The sequence below is a fragment of the Megalops cyprinoides genome, chromosome 13 (genome assembly GCF_013368585.1).
Source record: "Megalops cyprinoides isolate fMegCyp1 chromosome 13, fMegCyp1.pri, whole genome shotgun sequence".
Taxonomy (NCBI): domain Eukaryota; kingdom Metazoa; phylum Chordata; class Actinopteri; order Elopiformes; family Megalopidae; genus Megalops; species Megalops cyprinoides.
Genome location: NC_050595.1, coordinates 4,480,738 through 4,499,986, shown reverse-complemented (window position 1 = coordinate 4,499,986; position 19,249 = coordinate 4,480,738). Strand labels below are relative to the sequence as shown.

At 44.0% G+C, this 19,249-nt stretch overlaps 2 protein-coding genes and 1 long non-coding RNA gene across 3 annotated transcripts in view; 1 reads left to right on the top strand and 2 right to left on the bottom strand.

Annotated features, from left to right (window-relative positions):
* Positions 1-7,317, bottom strand: part of LOC118788244 (protocadherin Fat 4-like) — a gene marked incomplete at its 5' end in the record, with an annotated part of 35,592 nt that extends 28,275 nt beyond the window's left edge. Inside the window, 8 exons of the mRNA XM_036544200.1 lie at positions 4,576-4,752; positions 4,922-5,107; positions 5,295-5,423; positions 6,002-6,174; positions 6,393-6,534; positions 6,632-6,787; positions 6,877-7,017; positions 7,288-7,317. Of these exons, the coding sequence (XP_036400093.1) occupies positions 4,576-4,752; positions 4,922-5,107; positions 5,295-5,423; positions 6,002-6,174; positions 6,393-6,534; positions 6,632-6,787; positions 6,877-7,017; positions 7,288-7,317 (1,134 nt within the window). The remainder of the gene's footprint in view (positions 1-4,575; positions 4,753-4,921; positions 5,108-5,294; positions 5,424-6,001; positions 6,175-6,392; positions 6,535-6,631; positions 6,788-6,876; positions 7,018-7,287) is intronic.
* Positions 7,318-7,382: 65 nt separating this feature from the next.
* LOC118788359 lies at positions 7,383-8,750 on the bottom strand. Its single transcript, XR_005005400.1, has 3 exons — positions 8,692-8,750; positions 7,703-7,808; positions 7,383-7,469 (listed from the first exon to the last, which is right to left on the bottom strand). It is a non-coding gene; the product is annotated as an uncharacterized LOC118788359 (long non-coding RNA).
* A 3,321-nt stretch (positions 8,751-12,071) lies between these two features.
* Positions 12,072-18,550, top strand: LOC118788349 (ataxin-1-like). Its single transcript, XM_036544310.1, has 3 exons — positions 12,072-12,197; positions 14,015-15,173; positions 16,414-18,550. The coding sequence occupies exons 2-3, from the start codon at positions 14,166-14,168 to the stop codon at positions 17,827-17,829; spliced, it is 2,424 nt and encodes an 807-aa protein (XP_036400203.1). The 5' UTR covers positions 12,072-12,197; positions 14,015-14,165; the 3' UTR covers positions 17,830-18,550.
* Positions 18,551-19,249: the final 699 nt, after the last annotated feature.

The window sequence follows — 19,249 nt, the reverse complement described above, 5'->3', positions numbered from 1 at the left end:
CACTGCATTTATTTTTTTTGGCTCGACCAGTTAAAACCACAATATATTTTGTTATTATTGTGGTTGTTATTTTTGGCCATGTATGGTTATATACTGTAGGTCATGTATTTACATGATGGCAGCAAACTGTTTGATCAGTGGCAGGAATTTCAGACTGAAGAGGCCTCTTTCAGATCAGCTGAATTATCGTGAGGAGCATTTTGGTCACTGACATTCTTTCATTTCATACAGCAGAAACAGAACTGTTACACTATGTACCATAATGCTAATTGTAACATTGAGTCTATCAGATATACAGGTTATATAAACTGAATATATTTACAGGTACCTGTACTGAGAATCCTGTCCAAAGGGAGATGAGTTGTGTCGATGGAACAGTTGCTTAGTTGCCATGGTGATGTCTCTGCCAGTATACCTGAAGCCCATACCTGAGTGAAAAAAATGTCTTTACTTTTTAGTTTTTTCAAAGAGGGCTCCCTTTCTGCTTAGTACAGTATAGTGAAATCACTTCACAGAACAGAGGATGAGTTATGGATTGAAGCATTGTGTCCTTCAGGGAAGGTTTTATTTCTGACCTTAATATTCATCTAAATATCGCAACATTTTTAGCTAGTATTCTAGGAAGTACCAGTTGGTGCTTTTCTGTAGTTCATTGTCCCCCTGCTCCCCTGCTGTGAGTATATCAATAAGAACTGGGAAGGGGCACACAACAGGGAATACATGTTCTCCAATGGCAATCCCTTGTCCCTGACTCTCTCTTCCAAGTTTGTTCTGAAACAAAGCTTGGAGACCCCATACACTACAATATCTTTGTCAATGCTGTGCCAGTGTAACCTACTATGAAGAGTGCAGCCATTATTAGTGACTATTACGGGAAAAAAAACTCAGTCAAATACATTGAGAAAATTTTGATAAATATCTCCATTTTGCTGTCTGTTTGATGAAATTAAACATGCATGTATTCCAAAATGTGTAGTACTCAGGAGAATATTATGTTCTTCTGTAGGGTAGCTGGCCAATACTTGTCCAATAAACAGGCCCAAAACAAAAGGCTAGAAACCAATAATTTATTTTAAAACCAAACAGACAAAGAAACCAGCCCATGCAAGCCCACAGCAGGGACAAAGTAAGCCATCCCTGCTCCCCAGGCACACCTGCATTTAATCAGGTTTCCATTAGCAAGGTGTGGCTCATTACCCAATACACTGGTCCTCCAAACGAATTGCCAATATGTGAATATACTGTAATTACAAATGACTGACACACAACTGACAATTTACAATTAGCATTCAGTCCAAGGAAGATGTGGCAAAGGCTGTCCTCCACATCCTCATTTCTGTCCATGCTGGTGATGTCACATGAAAGTATCCTACACCATTTATGGTCAAAACTGCTCTTGCTGTAATGCTGACAGGACATTTAACAATAACAGAGAACATCCTGGGTCAAAGGTTAATGAAACTGCTTCCCTACATATTTTCACAGAATGCATACCTTGAGGCAGCAAAATTGTAATGAAATTATATTGCAAGATTTACAGAGTAGCCCATTTTTCCATGAGTAGTAATGGTTTTAAAGAAAATAAATTAAAATATATTTTCAAGAAAATATGGCTAACAGAACAATTGAAACACAGAAGTTAAATGGAAGTGTACAGTAAACTAGACATCAAATTAAAAAGATTCATTGATTGTGACTTGATCTATCTGTACGATTATATCTGTGAATAAAGATTGATAGAAGAGGTCCATTCTAAAATGTGATGTGTCCATTTCTGTTACTTTTTGTAAACTGACATTTATTATTTAAGATCCAAATAATGTTTACATATGATTATAACGTAGGTTAATGAAATGACCTTTTTGCAAATAATTTGCATACTTTGCATTTACACAAGATTGGAAGCTAAATCCAGGTGATATTGACTATATTGATATCTGTTAATCGTGTGACAAACACCTTGATTGTTTAATAATTGTAGCCACATACTTTTTTTGGTACTCATTAATTGTGATTTTGTGTTAGTGGTAGTGTTAGAAATTAGCTCCCCATTGACATATATTTTCCATCTGTGCTTGGAGATGTCTTGCAGTTCTGCAGTAGTCTAAACATATTTAAACTTACTGTGTATGAAGGAACTGTCAAAAATTTAATTTAAAGACAAACTGGACTATAAACTACGGCAATGAAATAAAAACTTACGTGCATGAAGAGAAGAATGACTTCAAAAGACATGTTACGACCCATCAAGATCAGACCTTCAGAGAAATGAGAAGCAGTTTTTTTTCTTTCTTGTGCTTAAGTAGCACTTCCTGGCTATTAGCATCCTCTTTCTATAAAACCTCAGACAGGTAAACTCATCTAGAGCAAACCATTGGCCTAACAACTTCTCAGTAACTTCACAAAACTGCAACAGAGCATGTATCAAACAGTTCTCATTTCAGAACCGACTTGAACCTTTTACCTTACGTATATACGGTTAAAACGTGCATTTACTCTAAACAAAAATGTGCATGGTGCTAAACAAAAATCCATGTCAGCATCATGATATTACCATACTCACTGCAAGCAACTATGATTTCACTGTGCCACACTGTACTGTGGCAGAGCTCAGCTGGAGAGCTAAAATTCAGGGGGTTTTGTAACTGGCATCTGACACTGTTCATACGTAAGGGGGTGGAGTTTTGGATAAATGATTAGAACATCTTTATTATGAATATAATCTGCAGTGGCGCAATCCTTATTGATGTGATGAAAAGAAGATGTGCATGTCTGCATGTGTATGTATATGCATGTATACATATATGTGAATACAGAATATGTGTATATATATATATATATATATATATATATATATACACATATTCTGTATTCACATATATGTCCAAAATGTCAGCAGTAATTATAACTTACTTAGCTAAATGATCAGGCCATCTCACAGCAATCAAACCAAATACACAGTCACTCTCTGCAAATTGTTGGATTCTGTGTGTGTGTTTCTACTGCCTGTCCAGTGGGGTCATATCACAAGTGCTGCAAAAAAATTTTGCTCAGTTTTATTTTAAGACCAGTGAAAGTAGAAAAAAGAGCCTGTCTCATTACAATATTGAGATTAGTTTTAACAAAATTAAATCAAGCAAACGAATGCATTAAACCAGTTACTTTTCACAATCAGCCACTAAAATTCTATGTCACAATGCACTTACAAATTACATGAGAATTATTACACACAACACAAGCTATTTTACTGGGCAGCAATATCAAGCATATAAAAGCAATGCTAATTTACGTCTGACTTACATTAAAATCAAATGATTTGATCACGATTAAAATACACTCAGATAATGAGTCTACAAAGGCCTCATGCAAAAATAACCCCTTGTAATGCAAGCTTCCTCGTTGACCCTGGCAATAACAGTACTGTCCTGGTAAAGTCCCTGGTTATCATAAACCCTCAGGACAATGTTGTAGATTCTCTGTTCCAGCATGGTCCTCAGTCTCAGTACAACAGCAGTCTCTATGGCATGAAAATAAGAATTAAAAGTTTGTTTGTAACAACAAATTGCAGGACAGCTCAGCAGCATCCCCGTGCTCCTAAAGCACCTCAACTTCAGGCGTGAACAGTTGATTCCCTTACAGAAAAAAAGCATTGCTAACATAAATGAATTGGTGAAAAATGTGTTCTGACAAAAGGTTCATTGAGGTTTGTGAATACTTTAAACATGACAGAGTCCAATCTGGAAATATAAAAGTTTATGAAAACATGATTCCACCACAAGACCCGTCTGTAAGGCACAGAGACGCTTACTCGCGCTGTTCATTTCCATGGCCCAGCTGTTCTGTGATGATCCCAGGAGTTCCACTCTGAAAGGGTCTGCAAAGCCCGGCCCATCTCTGTCACTGACGGACAGAAGGATGGGCTGAGTTGCTTGGTTACAGACGGTGATCGATCTTTCATTGATTGTTGGAGCGTTGTCATTCACATCTTTTAACTCGATCAACAGGGTCCCGGTGCCAGTCGCAGGAACATCATCTATGAATCCAAAAACAGCAGCCTTAGTTTACAGCACTTAAAGTATGACACTGGTAAAATAATTCCAAAATAATATTATGGAGATTTAACAAAATCCAGTACCGTTATCAATGGCTAGAATCAGAGCTCTGTATTTGTTATCTTTGACAAAGGGAGATTCTCGATCCATGGGGCTCTTGACTTTAATGAGTCCGGTCTCTTTATCAATATTCAGCCATCCTGCAGGATCACTGCCCGTTTTATACCTGAAGAATAAAAAGGAATTCAGCCTGACACCTTATCCATAAATTCAAATGTGTATCTCAGACACAAAAACACTCATGTGTATAAGGCAGAGGCTAATAATGACTTAGTGTGCAAATGAATTTATAGATCAAGTCAGCAATACCAGAAATCGTCAATAAATGACTGGATACATGCTATAAATTATGAACATTCTAGTCTTTAATATGTACTATGCACAGAAAATGTGCTTACCACATTTTTTGATTTCTCGCTGTGTCAGGATCTCTTGCTGTATATGCACATAGGTCACTGCCAACAGTCAGGTTCTCTGGTCTGGTGATCACTTTCTCAACTGGATTAAAAACTGGAGCTTCATTCTCATCCTCCACATTCACAATCACTGTTGCAGTGGAGGTGGGCAGATGTGTGGCAAATGCAGCATCGTTCTCCACGGTGACCAACAGAGTATACTTGTTGTTCTCAAAGTCAAGGCCCTGGATAGGGATGCCAATGTTCAGTTAATTATTTTCAAATTAGTAACAAGTAATAATCTGGCCCTGAAGCAAAGTATTACAAACAGAACCAAAAATTATACAAAAATGACAATGCCCTTTGCTTCAGAGACATTTTGAAATGTTTGGTCTCCAAATAATGGAGTTTTACCTTTACTGTAGTAATAATGCCCTCCAGCTTGCTGGGTCCAGTGCTGACATTGAAGAACCCTCCATCGTTCCCTTGGATGATCTTGTATGTAGTCGACCAGGCAGGTGTGTGAGGTTCATCCCCATCAGTTACTGGCATTTTCACCACCACAGCACCCACTTTATTCTCAGGGACAGACACTGTGTACTGTTGAAGGAAAGTGTATATGTATTACCTAAAGAAGAATACATGATTTAAACACAGCAAGTGTTAAAGAATGCTCCTACATGAATCACTAATACACTCATACATGTATATTTACACATCTAGGACATAGATTTTATTATAAACCTTCATGAACCTGAAAATAAACATAAAGAACAAACTAACTTACTGAAGTCTGCTCAAACTGAGGAGCATTGTCGTTGCTGTCTGTCACTGTGATGATTGCTGTGCAGGTATTTGTGAGACCATACCCCTCCAGGTCAGCAGCTTGAATGACCAACGTGTATTTAGGAAATTTCTGGAAAAGAAACGCAAAATAAATATTTAGTTTAGTGCATGCTTGCATTTCCTCACTTTCACACAAAGGTTACTTGGCAGTGATTTGTATCTGGTCAACTTGCAAAAGAATTTTTCAAATTTAGTTTAGCTTCATTTCTGACCAAAAAAGTCCATTGTACTGAAATTGAACAATTCAAACTGGTTTCGTCCTCTTTTATTACATGTGGACCAGAATTCGATTGAAACTTCACAGTTTAGCTCAGATCAACATAGAATGGGTGGAAGACACGGTCCTTTGGGTGACCATTCACGTCACGTCATATGAGCTGTCTGAAGTGAATGTAAATATGTTACCTCACAAGATGGCATTCCCACAACTATGGATCTGATTTTTTTGAGTGGTATTTCTGGTTGGACTGTGTTTGCATTTATACAGCACAAATATTTGGTGGACCGAAAATACAGAATCTCTCACCCTGAGAGAGATCAGAACCACACTTCTAGTACAGTCAGAGTCCAACAAAGTAGGAGAGAAACTGCCCTCAATCAATGTCACTGCATCCTACATTTCGATGCTGTTTTGAGCAGAGAACGCACCTCTCTGTCCAGTCCACCTGAATTCAGTCGAATTCCTCCGCTCACAGGGTTGATGGTGAACATGTTGGGCTGTGGCTGCTCTGGGTCTTGGCTCAAAAGGGTGTATCTAATATCAGAATTCTGATTTCCAGGCTCATCTTTATCAATGGCTGTTACCTTCATAAACTCAAAATCTGAGAGTTGAAAGTGATAAACAGAAAATAAAAATCAGAAAAATTTTTGTGTTCATACGAAGACAAGAAATTACCACAGATATTCCTTAGGATCATGGACAGATGATCCAGAATGCAACTATGAATATTGCATTCATAAAATATGGGTTTTAATTTTTGTTTCATTGAGCTATATGGCATTACATCATTAATCAAACACAACTGTGAAATGACTGTACCTTTTGGTGATGCTTCAGGAACGCTGCCCTGAAAGGGATCCTGGGTAAATTCAGGCTTGTTGTCATTCTGATCAATTACATTGATAATAATTTCCATGGGGTCCTCAGCCATACCATGACTTGACGAAGCATGTGCAAAAAGCTGTAAATAGGGGAAAACAACAACAATTAACCTCAAGAAACCTCTTACGAATGTCCAGTTGTGATGAAATTCAGGTACTCTTAAGAAAACCACTCACCTTGTATTTGTCTGTTGTCTCTCTGTCCAAAGGCTGAGTCACGAAGAGCTCACCAGTGTTTCTGTCAATGGTGAAAAGCCCAACAGGGGGCTCATCTACCCCAGGGCCACTGATGCTGTACTGCATTTTAATCTCTTTATCATTGCTTGATCTGATCTGTAAATACAAACACATCCCAATATTACTGACTGAAATTGCCACTGTGGACTGCAACCAAAACCCAAATTAGAGCTACAGTCACATACATGCACCATCTTCTTAGGGAAGGGGCCTCTGTCATTCTCTGGGAAGTTGATGGGGGGTATGACCCAGTCCCTCTTCCTCCTCCTCAGACCTCCTGAAGACTGTGGAAACATCAGCACTGGGACAGCTGGAGCAGGTTCAGCCTGAGGAGGCAAGATGTTATTTGTAGTATACTTCACTGTAAATGACAGATTTAAACACACACACACACACAAACTTTTTTTGATAACAGTGAAAATTTAAAATGAAAACAATACGTGGAACACCAATGATTACTGCATAAAATTTTTTTTGAGATTATTTCATAAAAGCAGACAGTGGAATGAAAAAAAAAAGATACAAGATAATCACCATGCCACCAGCAGGGGTCACTACAGCACTGCCTCTGCTACAGAGGAAGGCACCGCTCTTACCTGCTCCTGAGTGACACTGTCCACCTCACTGTGATGGTGATGGCGGCTGCTGCTGGGCTCATGCAGTCTGGCTCTAGCTGCTGCTCTGTTCCCCTTGGAGTCCAGAGCTTTGACTGGGAGGTTCTTGTGTCCATCATGCATGGTCACAGCCCTCTTCACATTGACCGCTCTGTCTGTCTCCACTTCAATAAAAGTGCATGTTTGAAAATGAATAATCTGAATGGCTGTGTAAATGCTGTGTAAAGCTCATTCATTTTCAGCTCTGAGATGCTAATTTTCATCTATACAAGTGACAGATTCACAACTTACTTAAGGACTTAAAGACTGGACTCTTACGTTAGAGGCATCAATGCTAAGATGGATGTTTCCGGTTGTGTAGTCTAGCACATTATATGTTGAATGCATTAACATGTACCTGTATTAATGATCCTGTCCCAAGGTAGATGAGCTGCGTCTGAGTCAATGGAGATGTTGCTCGTTTGCCATGGTGATGTCTCTCCCAGTACACCTGTAGCCCATACCTGAGGTTTACGTAAAACTGTTAAAACTAAAATTGACTACAATTTTCATTGGAGACATTTGTACAAAAAAAAAATTGAATTATTTACCCATTTATTAAATATGCATTTAAAAAGCTAGAAACACTTCCATTTTGTTATGGATTTGACTTGAAAGCTTCAAAACTTTATTTTGTAGAATATTTCATTTCTTATTCTGTCTTTATACTTCCTTATATATTCCATACAGAATACAGTGCCTTGCAAACTTTTTCAGATCCTTGACCAATTCTTATATTTTACTGAATTACAAATGATACATTTGTGACATTTCATTCTGTGTGACATTTTATTTAAAAACATTGAAACCCAAAATTAATTACTTTAAGGTGACATTGGTTTTATGTTAAAAAAAAAAGGGTCAAGGGTCTGAACACTTTTGCAAGGCTGTAGGCTGTATATCTTTAATCACAAGTGACATTGTATAGCAAATATTATAAAATTTCTTTTTCTTCTCCAACGGCAGCATTGATTTTTATACAATGGTAGATCCTAATTATTACAGAAATAGAGCTCACAGAACAATCGAAACATGTATGAACAGTAATGTACAGTAAAGTACAATTCAAATGAACAACAGTATTGATTGTGACTTGATCTCTCCATTTGATGATATTGGCTGACAAATTAACTACTCAGTTTAAAGACATTTTATTGTAGCCCTATACATTGTTAGCATTTCTTAATTGTGATTTAGTCTTCCAATTAGTATTTAGCCTTTCAAATATACTTCTGTACTTGGAGTTGTCCTCCATTAGTCTAAAAATGAAAGTAACTATCTAAAACAAATTCTGATCTTGTATTTTCCTGGCAGAGTAGGCTATACAGTGATGAAACAAAAACTTACAAGCATGAAGAGAAGGATTGCTTCAACAGACATATCAGGACCCATCAGGTTAAAGAGCTTCAGAGAAATGAGAAGCAGCTTCTTAACCACTTCTCTCTTTCAGCCATATGCTGTCTTTCCTCAGTTTAAATAGCATCGTCTGTCTGTCTGCACCCAAACCACAACAATTTTCACAGGAAGCTCCAAATATCTAGAGCAAACCATTGGCTTTGGGCCCATGAATACCTTCACAGTCCATTTAAAACAGTAGTAGTGTATTGAATGCTGCAAGCTGGTCTTGCTAGCATTATATTATTGGCATTTAGCTCTTATGCAGAGCGACTTACATAGGTTACACTTTTTACAATGTTATCCATTTATACAGCTGGATATTTTACTGAGACAATTAGGGGCTAAGTACCTTGCCCAAGGGTTACAACAGCAGTGCCCCGGCAGGGAATCAAACTGGCACGAGTCCTGCTCCTTTAACTACTATGCTACACCGCCGCCCATCAACGTTGCGGCGACTTGGAGAAACACATTAAAATCTTTGGAACATTATTCTTCCTTTTTATATTTCAGGATTTATCTTACCCTTTCTATAACTCTATATGAAGTATGCCCCGATATTCTTCCTGCTCTTGCGCCAGTGTACTTTTGATAACCAATTTCCAAGACACTTCTCAGGGTACTGTACTATTTTTTTTTTTGTCAGATTATCTTAATCTCTTTTAGAAATTGACAAAGCGAATATGACATGTTGTGCTATTCATGTCAGTAAGGAGCAACAATAATAGGTACAGCTGAGACAGAAATACAGTAAACAGACATTTATGTCAGTGGTTGGAATCTAATGAAAGGAAACACATAGAAGTGGAGACGTGGGCTTATTTTAGTGGATTGAGTCCAGCACTCTGAATAGTCTGAGGTGGCCTGGTGACTCAGACTGTGAGATTAGCCAGTTAAGAGGTAACGCGGTTACAGCAGGTGGTAATGTTAAAACAAATGGCTCTGATATACTTCAAAGCCATTAGCATTCACCAGCAACAACACGAGAATCTCTCTCCACGAGACAATTACTTCAGGGTCTAGTTCAGTAATACACAGCTAACCAGGAGGGGATCTTTGCAAGAACCTATGGTCTGAACACAGCACAGACAGCATGATGTAGTTTCCAGGAACAGAAGTCAGTCACCTCCTCTGTCTGTGAGGAGAATATGAACAGTAGTGCTTCGTTTAAGAACCAGGTGGCTGTGTTTGAGGCAGAGGGCTTGTGAGCTGGTCTGGACGGCTTCTCCTTTTAAACAGCTATCTGCCACCACAAGAACGAGCCGCAGCTATGATTAGGGAAGTCTGTTTCGGCACAAAGACAGCTTCCAGCTGCACATCTTTTGGCTACGCTGTTGAGTGTCCCAGAGAACGCAGTTGTGAACAGCTCCGGGCTGCTCGCTGTAACACTGCGGAGCCGCAGAATCCTGAATGGGATGGTACAACAGCCTAGGCTAGACGCTGGATCAGACAGGTTGTGAGAACAGGCATAAATCTTGTTGCTGATTAAAAAAAGTCCCTGCAGGGCCCCCTTACCAACGTGGTCTGTGAAAGAAGAGTTTTCTGAAGTCTGAGAAACACATTATGAAATCATAGGTGAAATAATAATGCTTTCAATTCAAATTTATAGTACTACAGAGCAGGCTCAGCGACGGGAGGAAATACAGAGGGGTGCAACTGCAATCCACAGGGGTGCACAAAAAGTCATGAATACTGTGTCGACATTGGGATATAAGGAGAAAACCCTTGTGTAACGCAAGCCTCCTCATGCACTCTAGCAAAGACAGTTCTGTCCTGGTAAAGAACAATGTTGTAGTCATTCTGTTCCAAATTCCAGCATGGTGCTGAGTTTCAGCTTTATACCAGTTTCTGCAACATGGAAGGAGCAAAAGTTGGCGACAAATTACAGTACACTGGAGTTACAGCAACATCCTAACAACCCAAAAGCACATTACTATTAATGATTTTACTGCTAAGGACAATGGTGTATTGACATACATTTAGAAAAATGTAAAAATATATTATAAAAACACATACTGAAGGCAGAGAAGTTAATAAACCTATGATGGTTCCCAATCTGGAAATATAAAATGCCATGAAAAGGCAATTGAACATGGGTTCCTGCCTAAATGGACTCCACAATGGACTTCCCCTTAAATGTCATGGTGGGAGTGAAGACAATACACTATTCCAGGCGATTACAAGGCTAGCAGCATCTAATCCGGCATCTAATCTAGAATCTCCAACATGATTTGAGAATTCAAAATCTGTAAACTGTATGAAAACAGCACCACCCAGTGGACACCATGTGGACATGCAGATCACACAGAAACAAGGGGTCACAAGTCGCCAGAATGTGAGCCGACTAGAAACGCAGTAAAATAAGAGGTCAACAGATGAATGGCCAGCCCTTACCTGATCACGGAGGAACACCTTGCAGGTGTCCATACACGGCAATACCTCATGAGATTTTTACCTGGACTACTCTGGGCAACCGTGGACAATAATGTAACGTTATGTATTCTCTTAGTGCACTGCACCTATACAAAGGTGGGCAGGACTACGGCCTGATCCATTGCCATGTCGAAGGTGCATTTGCTCTGAACGATTAACGACTCTGGCTTGCATTGATTGGCCCACATTTAAGTATTTAGAAAGGTGTTGGCTAAGATGCTTATACCTTACACACAATCAAGACTGGCAAGTTATAATAATTTTTTTTTCACGCTCATGTAACTGCACGCGCCATCATGAACTGTGGTTCCAGCCATCTCACCCCACAAGAGGAAGGTATCATATGACTAAACACCCTCACAAAAAAAACTGCCATAACTCTTCACAAACTGAGGAATATTTGTACTGCAATTTCTGTTTTATTTGTAACGGTATTCTAATATACAGTGTATAACTACCGCATGTATACCACTGGTAGGCAGAGCTCAAGAGTCGCGTGCACCTTTCTCTGGCGTGGCCCTGCATTCGATACGACACTCTGACACGTGAAAAACCAACAGGATAGGTTATATGCACTAATTTAAAAATTATGCCCGTGTGCCTGTTCGATGTTTTGTTACTGACTTGCAAAGAATATCTGCTCTATACGTTTCAGTAACTCAGCGTCTCTCCAGTGGAGATGCTCCATTTCTCCGCTAGCTGCGACATTTTGAGCTCATTCTGTTGACCTTTTTTGAAAGCAAACGGAACTCCTTTACTCCACAAATTAGGCATACACGGGAACTTCTACATTGGACCAAGCATAAACTCTTCCCAACCCTATATTGTCAGTGGCTATTGCGTCATCGTCCAGGAAGACGACCGTGTCAGGGTGACGTCATCCACGGGCGCCGCTGAGGTTTCGCCTGCTGGGTAGGTTGTGAGATGGGCAGAACTTGTCATTTCTGATTCGATCAAAATTGGAATCAAATTAACTCACAAAGAAACCTTAAGCAGGGGCGTCAGTACCACAATGCCATGGGGAGGTAAGCGGAAACATATATTTTTGTTACTGGTGTAGCTAAGTAAGGAAAACAAGTAGTTGTAATGGCAGATAAACAGTTAGCTAGCTAGCTAGCATCGATTGGCAAGCAGTGTTCTGCCGTGAATTGTATTGCCGCTTGGCCTTGTTAACTATTTACCATCACGGCGGTGTACCATAGATAGCTAGCTAGCTAGCTGGTTAGCTACAGAAGTAAATTTTCTCCAAGATGTTTGTAACCACTGAAATTGTGTTCACTGTGTTCTAGCATTAAGTTAAATAGCTAATAGATAGCAGCAACTTTGGCATTTAAGCAGAACAAAAAACAAGTACTGTGCTGATGTTATATAGCTGACGTTAGCTACTTTTTGTTATTTTTGAAGCGTTCTTGGAAGATTATCTTGTTTGAGTGATGATGGTAATCACATTTGCTGACTAAGTTATTACACAGATATCCGATATCGTAGCTGTTGATGGCACGTTGATGGCACGTTATTGCCCGGGTGTGACCTGAAAAAAAAGTGATTTTGGCTGTGGACTTGTTTGTAGAGTTGCATGCTTAAATCCACCGAGGAAAAATGCTATGTTTGTGAATTTCATCTTTTTAGCGGTTTCTTGACAAGTAGTCCTGTCACATTTTGTAAAGCAACAACACAGTGACGAGAGATTACACACAAGTTGCGCTATTTGCTTTGTAGGCTAACTTTGGCTAAATGGAAGTAGCTTGCTAGTTAGTAACGGAAACTAACAATGTTACACATTTTAACAAAACTAACAACGGCAACTATACGTTACAAGTTTTCGACAGCTGTTTTATATGTGTATTGTCAATAGTTATATATGCGGCTGTATCCTAGTGTACAATTGCCTTAATTTTCTGGGCTATATATATAAGAGTGCAACGATTCTGTGAAAATTCAGGTTATTAAATAAACAGTCATTCTTGTGGCATATTTGAGAAAATATGGTTCTCTGCAGTATTATTCCATTTCAATATCAGAATGGAGAGCTGCATATTTGCAAGCGCTCAGTAATGTCATACCTGGCTTCCTCTCCACTGTCGCTTGTCTGGTCGTGTGCTATTGGTGCATTCGTCTGTTAACACCTTCTAACTGTCATGTGCATTTAACAGTGTGTGTGTGTTTAATATATGTAATATATAAGTACATATGATATATATAATTTTAAGGAGTACTGTTGTTGTAGTGTGTGTGTGTGATATTTTGGTATTCTGAAAGTTTAGCTAATTTGCCAAAGAGGAATCACAGCAGCATCATGAGATGAGACAATAAAATTAAGTCAGGAGAAAAGGGTCCAGAATATTGAATCATCTGAGAGCCATTACTTTTCAGGAGTAGTTCATCCTTGTTGCAGCTGTTGTGCAGGGTAACATCTCTCTCTCTCTCTCTCTCTCTCTCTCTCACACACACACACACACACTCACACACAGTCCTGTGACACACACCGTGGGCCAGTCATTCAGACAAAAAATGACAGGTTGCCATGGCAAACAAGCTGTGTTGCAGTCATGCAGTCAAGGGGAACTTAAAATAAGGCTTGTGTGGTCAGTTATTGTAGCCCTCCTCTTCCCATCAGTCGCATTTTGCAATTCGTGGTCAGTTGTAGGTTACGCCGACAAACAAATATTTCACAACCCCGTCTACGATTGTACAAATTGTTCGCTGCCGCGTTGAACAAGCAAAAAACTGAGGACACTGTTTGTGTTCGGGTGTCTCGAAAGCATCGCAAAGCGCCCCTTCTGTGAAGTTTCCCTCAAGTTCTGTGTGATGATCACAGCACAATTCTTCCCGCCCCATCCAGGTGAGCTGGGTACTGTCGGCAGGAGCTTCTCAGAGCTAGTTCCCATGGGGCCAACCACCCTGTCAGCGGGCCTCGCCCCCCATACCGCGCACTGAGACTGCCCCGCCCCGCCCCTGCCCCCACCACTCCAGCCCACCCAGCCAGGACCACCATGAAGCCTGCCCACGAGCGCAACCAGGAGTGCCTTCCTCCCAAGAAACGGGACCTGCCGGTCAGCAGCAGCAGCGCGGGGGAAGGAGGGGGTGGAGAGGAACCGGCCCCTTCCCACGGCTCCGCCTCCACGGGCCGTGACACCCAATCAGGAGCCGCCTCTGCCCCCGGGGAATGGATGCGGGTTCAGCCCGGGGTGCATTACAGCGTGGAGAACTCGGACGGCGTGGGCGTGCCCGTCGACCAGTACGGCATGCTTTATAAAGTGGCCCTCCCTTCCGTCACCTACTCCCCTACCAGCCTGCACCCGGTTTTAAGCCACATCTCCCCCGCCTACACGGTCCCCTCCTCCATCCTGCAGCACCCCGGCATCCCCTACCCCCCCTTAGGATACGCCCATATCCCCCACTCCTCCCTGCAGTTTGTGAGCTCCCCTTACGCGGTCCCTTACGCCGTGCCGCCAGGCTTCGTCCCCGGCCCGCTGATATCGCCCCAGTCCACCGTCCCCCAGCCCCACCACGTCTCGCACCTGGTGCCCTACCCGTCTGTCATTCAGGAGGGCGTGGTCTCCCCTCCCCCACAGCCTGCCACCTCAGCCCATGCCTTTGCCAAAGTCGCTGCGGCCGGCAACCTCCCGCTGGTGCTGTCCCCGGAGCAGACCGCCCAGCAGCACCTGGGCCCTGCCGAGGTCGCCCCCAGGGGCGTGCCGGTCTTCTACCACCACCCGGGCTCCAGGCCAGCCCAGCCGCCTCTGGGTTCGAGCTACCGGGACTCCCACGGGGGCCAACAGGAGCGGGAGAAGAAGGTGAACGGGGCGGAGGAGGAGCAGGAAGGGAGGGAGCTTCAGCTTCCCCACGACTCCGCCTACGCCTCCAGGAACGCCCGGGTGCTGCATGCGGTGCCCGGCTCCGTCGAGGCCGAGCACCCTCAAGACAGGATGCCCCCGAGCCGCAGGGCTGAGGAGAGGGGTTCCCCAGGACGCCCCAAAACCCCGGACACAGACCTGGAGGTGAGGAAGAGTGTTGGTGTCTGTGCTGAATCGGTAATTGACTAGTCATTGCAGGGACCACAACCCTCTGGGTTTCTTACATTGTAGTGCCTTTGCCCCTCCATGGTGTGAAATAATAAGTGTCTGGTACATTTAATTAATCACTGGAATTATTTTTTTGTCACACCAATCTACAGATGGTGCATAACACGTTTATAGGGGGGTGTGACTACATAATGACTTCAAGTCTGGATTCAGTCAACATTTCCCCTCAACTTTGCCTCACAATTAAAAGTGCTACTTTTTTCAGTGCAGACACAGTTTTTTCATTAATCATGTTGATTGCTGTTCAAGCAGATGTTTATAAAGTGCTGATTGAATCAAGGCTTAGGAAAATTTTAGCTGCCCTGAATGTTACCGTTTTCGGTTTTTGGGTTCCTCGGCCCCTGTTGCATAGCTAGATAGAACTAGTTAGAAGAAGAATTAAAATTAGTAATACCTTTATATGGACTTGCTAAAGATGTTCCATAAGGATGCCATCATTTTTTCTCACATGGATTTGTACTGAGGTTTGGGAATTGGAGGTGAATGCAAACGTTTTTGGCCTATGGAGCAGTCCACTGGAGTTTACATTACATTACATTACTTTACCTTCATTTAGCAGACCCTCTTATCCAGAGTGGCTTGCAGCACGTGTCAACAGCAGCAGTGTCAGACCAGGCTAACACACTCCCAGACCCATGAGTGTGAGCATAACACTATTCAAGCCCTACCACAAGTTAACCTGTGCAACCTGACTAGACAAGGGAAGCTAAGTATACTACCATACATCAGTCACTAGATCATAGAATGCACAAAACACATCACGATACTACATGTAATTTAGACATTTTTCCCCACTGCTGTCTTTAAATAAGCTGAAGTGGATACACTCTCACAGATAGGCCGAAGGACTTCCTTTGGCTCCGCCAATGCACTGACAGCAGAAGGTGGTCCTCTCCACTTCCTTCCTCATTGCAGACGATCTGTGTGCCGCTGTTTGGGCAACCCAGACTCCCATCAGCGCGTCTGGGAAGGTGCAGAGATTGCTGTGTGATTTGTGGTCCCCGCCCAGAGCAGAGAGGAAGTCTGTGGTCAGAGGCCCTGGCAAACGATTAGTGTGAATAAATATTTAGTCATGCTGAAGGGGCATTGCATGCATGAAAGCCAGCATGGGCAGGCGCAGTTTGCTCAACTTGAGTCTTCTCCCTCTTTTTCAAAGGTCCAGCAGGTCGTAGGGCGTCTGGTGTCGGCAAACCAGGCCGTGACTGGGATTCGCAAGGAGGCTTCTCTGGGCCCCCTGAACCTCTCTCAGGGGTCTCCGCGCGACAGAGAGGCCTTGCTGGGGGCTCGTGGGGACGATGTTTATGGACCAGGCCGGACGGTGTTCGTGCCACACCCTGCTGGCCCTGATGATTCCAGGGGCCCCCCCCAGCAGCAGCAGCAGCAGCAACAGCAGCCCACCCCCCAACACGCCGTGGTGCTGGCCAACGGGCAACCGGTCCTCGTCCCTCTGGACTACCACCATCAGCCGCATTACCAGGCCCCGCCCAACGATGTGGCCGCCTCACCGAAAGCCTCCGAGCCTCCGGCCAGGCCAAACCCCCCTGACAGGGCCACGGTGGAGCTGGAGGCCCAGCTGCAGCAGCCTCAGCGGGACTCCGCCCCCGTCCCGTTCCCAGGAGGGGTGCAGGCCGTCGCCCCCTCCCCCTCCCCCGGCCCTTCGCATTTCACCAAGGGAGCCATCATTCAGCTGGCCACCGGTGAGCTGAAGCGGGTGGAGGACCTGCAGACCCAGGACTTTGTGAGAAGCGCGGAGGTGAGCGGCGGGCTGAAGATCGACTCCAGCATGGTGGTGGACATCCGCAAGAGCCAGAGGCCAGGGCTGGTGTCCCTGCACTTCACTGTCGGGGAGCAGCAGAGCAGGGTGGCCATCGACGTTCCTCCCGAGCACCCCTTCTTCGTCTTCGGCCAGGGCTGGTCCTCCTGCAGCCCCGACCGGACAGCCCAGCTCTATGGGCTGTCCTGCCACCACCTGCAGGCGGGCGACGTCTGTGTGTCAATCACCCTGCAGCAGCCGCAGCAGCAGAGCCAATCCCGGACCTCCGCCAAAGCCAGCTCCGCCCCCGCCGTTGCCTTCCGGCCAATGGGGCCGCCGGCGCCCCAGCACCTGCGGCCCCCGACCCACTTCAGAGCTGAGAGGACTCAACGGGAGAGGGAGAGGGAGAGGGAGAGGGAGAGGGAGAGGGAGCGGGAGCGGGAGAGGGAGAGGGAGAGGGAGCGGGAGCGGAGAGGAGGGGAGGAGGAGGAGCCCATGCAGGTGGGAGACACACCCTCCAGGCCTGACAGGACTTCAGCTGAGCACACTAGGAGCCGGAGCAGTTACTATTTGCACAGCGAGGGCCCCCCCCAGCCAGTGGCAGGGGCGGGGGGGGTGACATTGTTTACGAGTGCGGCCCAGAGGCGCTGGTCAGCCCCCGGCTTCCAAAGATACGAGATCAAGTGTGAGGAAGCGGCCCACCCGTCTGCCTCTTCCTCTTCCTCATCCTCCTCCTCCTCCTCCAGCTCCTCGAGACCCTCCTTCATCCCTCAGGAGGTCAAACTGTCCATCGAGGGGCGCTCCAATGCGGGGAAGTAGCAACAGCAAGAGATTGTCAAAGAGTGCGTGATGTAGAGAGTGAGGGTGAATGAGTGTGAGAGAGAGAGAGAGGGAGAAAGTGTGTGAGAGAGAGATAGAGAGAAAGAGCAGCCTCAGATTGTTTGAGATTTTGCACACTCAGAAAAGATTGCAACCTCCTTCACCCTAACAAAATGGCTCCGAATCAGGACCGATTGAGGCCTGTCAGTCCGGGTCAGGCTGTTTTGTCCATTTCTCATAGCTGGGCACGCACGGCAGACCCAGGGGACGTCATTATCACATTCTGGAGGGGTTGGAGAAGCCGAAAAGCAGCGTCTGTGTTTGTGGCGGCCATCTTGGCATCGAATCGTTGAAGATAGCACTGGGCCAGAATGGCTCGCTCTGGCCACAGATGAAGATCTCTGCTGGATCGTTTTCACTGGTGTTTTTGAAAGTGCTCTGCCAGCATTGAGTCCCTGTTAAAAGTACCGACCAAAGTGTTTTTTTTTTTTCTTTTTCTTTAATCTGCGTTCCCACAGGAGGTGGGATCCCGTCATGACGAGTGTCAGATCTTTGACCAAAATCAAATGCAGAAACCTGAGACTGATGTCCTGCATGAACCCGTGGAGCACCGCATTCGTCAGACACTTGGGTCTGGCGCGGGGAGCCAAAGGGCAGCGCGTCTTGATCCCCTACACTCTGTTGTAGGAGAAATTCCTGATGACATTTTCCAGAAGAACAATCAATTTTTTTTCTCTCTCTTGATATCGTTTTGGCTACACACAGTCAAGCAAGTTGAGCTTAATGTTACCCAGAGAGCATTTACTCTCCCTTTTCCTACATTTCCTTTTTAAAGATTTTTTTTTTTTGTTCGATAAAGTGAACTCCGTGTAACGGTTTCTGCACGTGTCTCTCGGGAGGGGACCTCTGTAGCTGTTTGCTTGCTATACTCTTCCCAGTCCTCCCTCCTTCTTCCAATGAGATTCTGCTATGGAGAGAGCAAGTTGCAGCATGGAAAGAGAGCACAGCATCCCTTGAAGTTGTTCAGCCAATCAGTCAGTAGCCAGGACCCACGTTTGTCATTCCTCGAAACCTCTGTGTACACCCTGTGTTTCTATTTGTATGTGCGCCACGGTCGACCATTTTGCAGGTTGCAGCACAGTGGTCGTTCTTCTTAAAGCAGCACCTGTTGTGTGTGCAACGGTGAACGGAAACCTGGACCTCCTCAATACCTCGCTGTCCCTGATTGGAACATTCCTCTTCCTGGTTGATGACAGTTTTGTTGACGTTTTTTTTTTTTCTTCCCCCCTAAGTCAACATCGAGTGGAGTCGGATCTGATTGCAGGCAACTCTGTTCTGCTCCTGCTACAAGATGTAGCAAAAAACAAAGTGAGCGTGCGTGTGTGTGTGACTCTCTCCAAAGATCCAAGAAACGTTTGGA

What these genes read in the sequence shown, in the direction of transcription:
- LOC118788349 (XM_036544310.1), top strand. Translation starts at nt 14,166, where the DNA reads ATGAAGCCTGCCCACGAGCGCAACCAGGAGTGCCTTCCTCCCAAGAAA. An exon ending in CCCCGGACACAGACCTGGAG is followed by an intron (nt 15,174 to 16,413) that starts GTGAGGAAGAGT and finishes TCTTTTTCAAAG; the next exon opens with GTCCAGCAGGTCGTAGGGCG.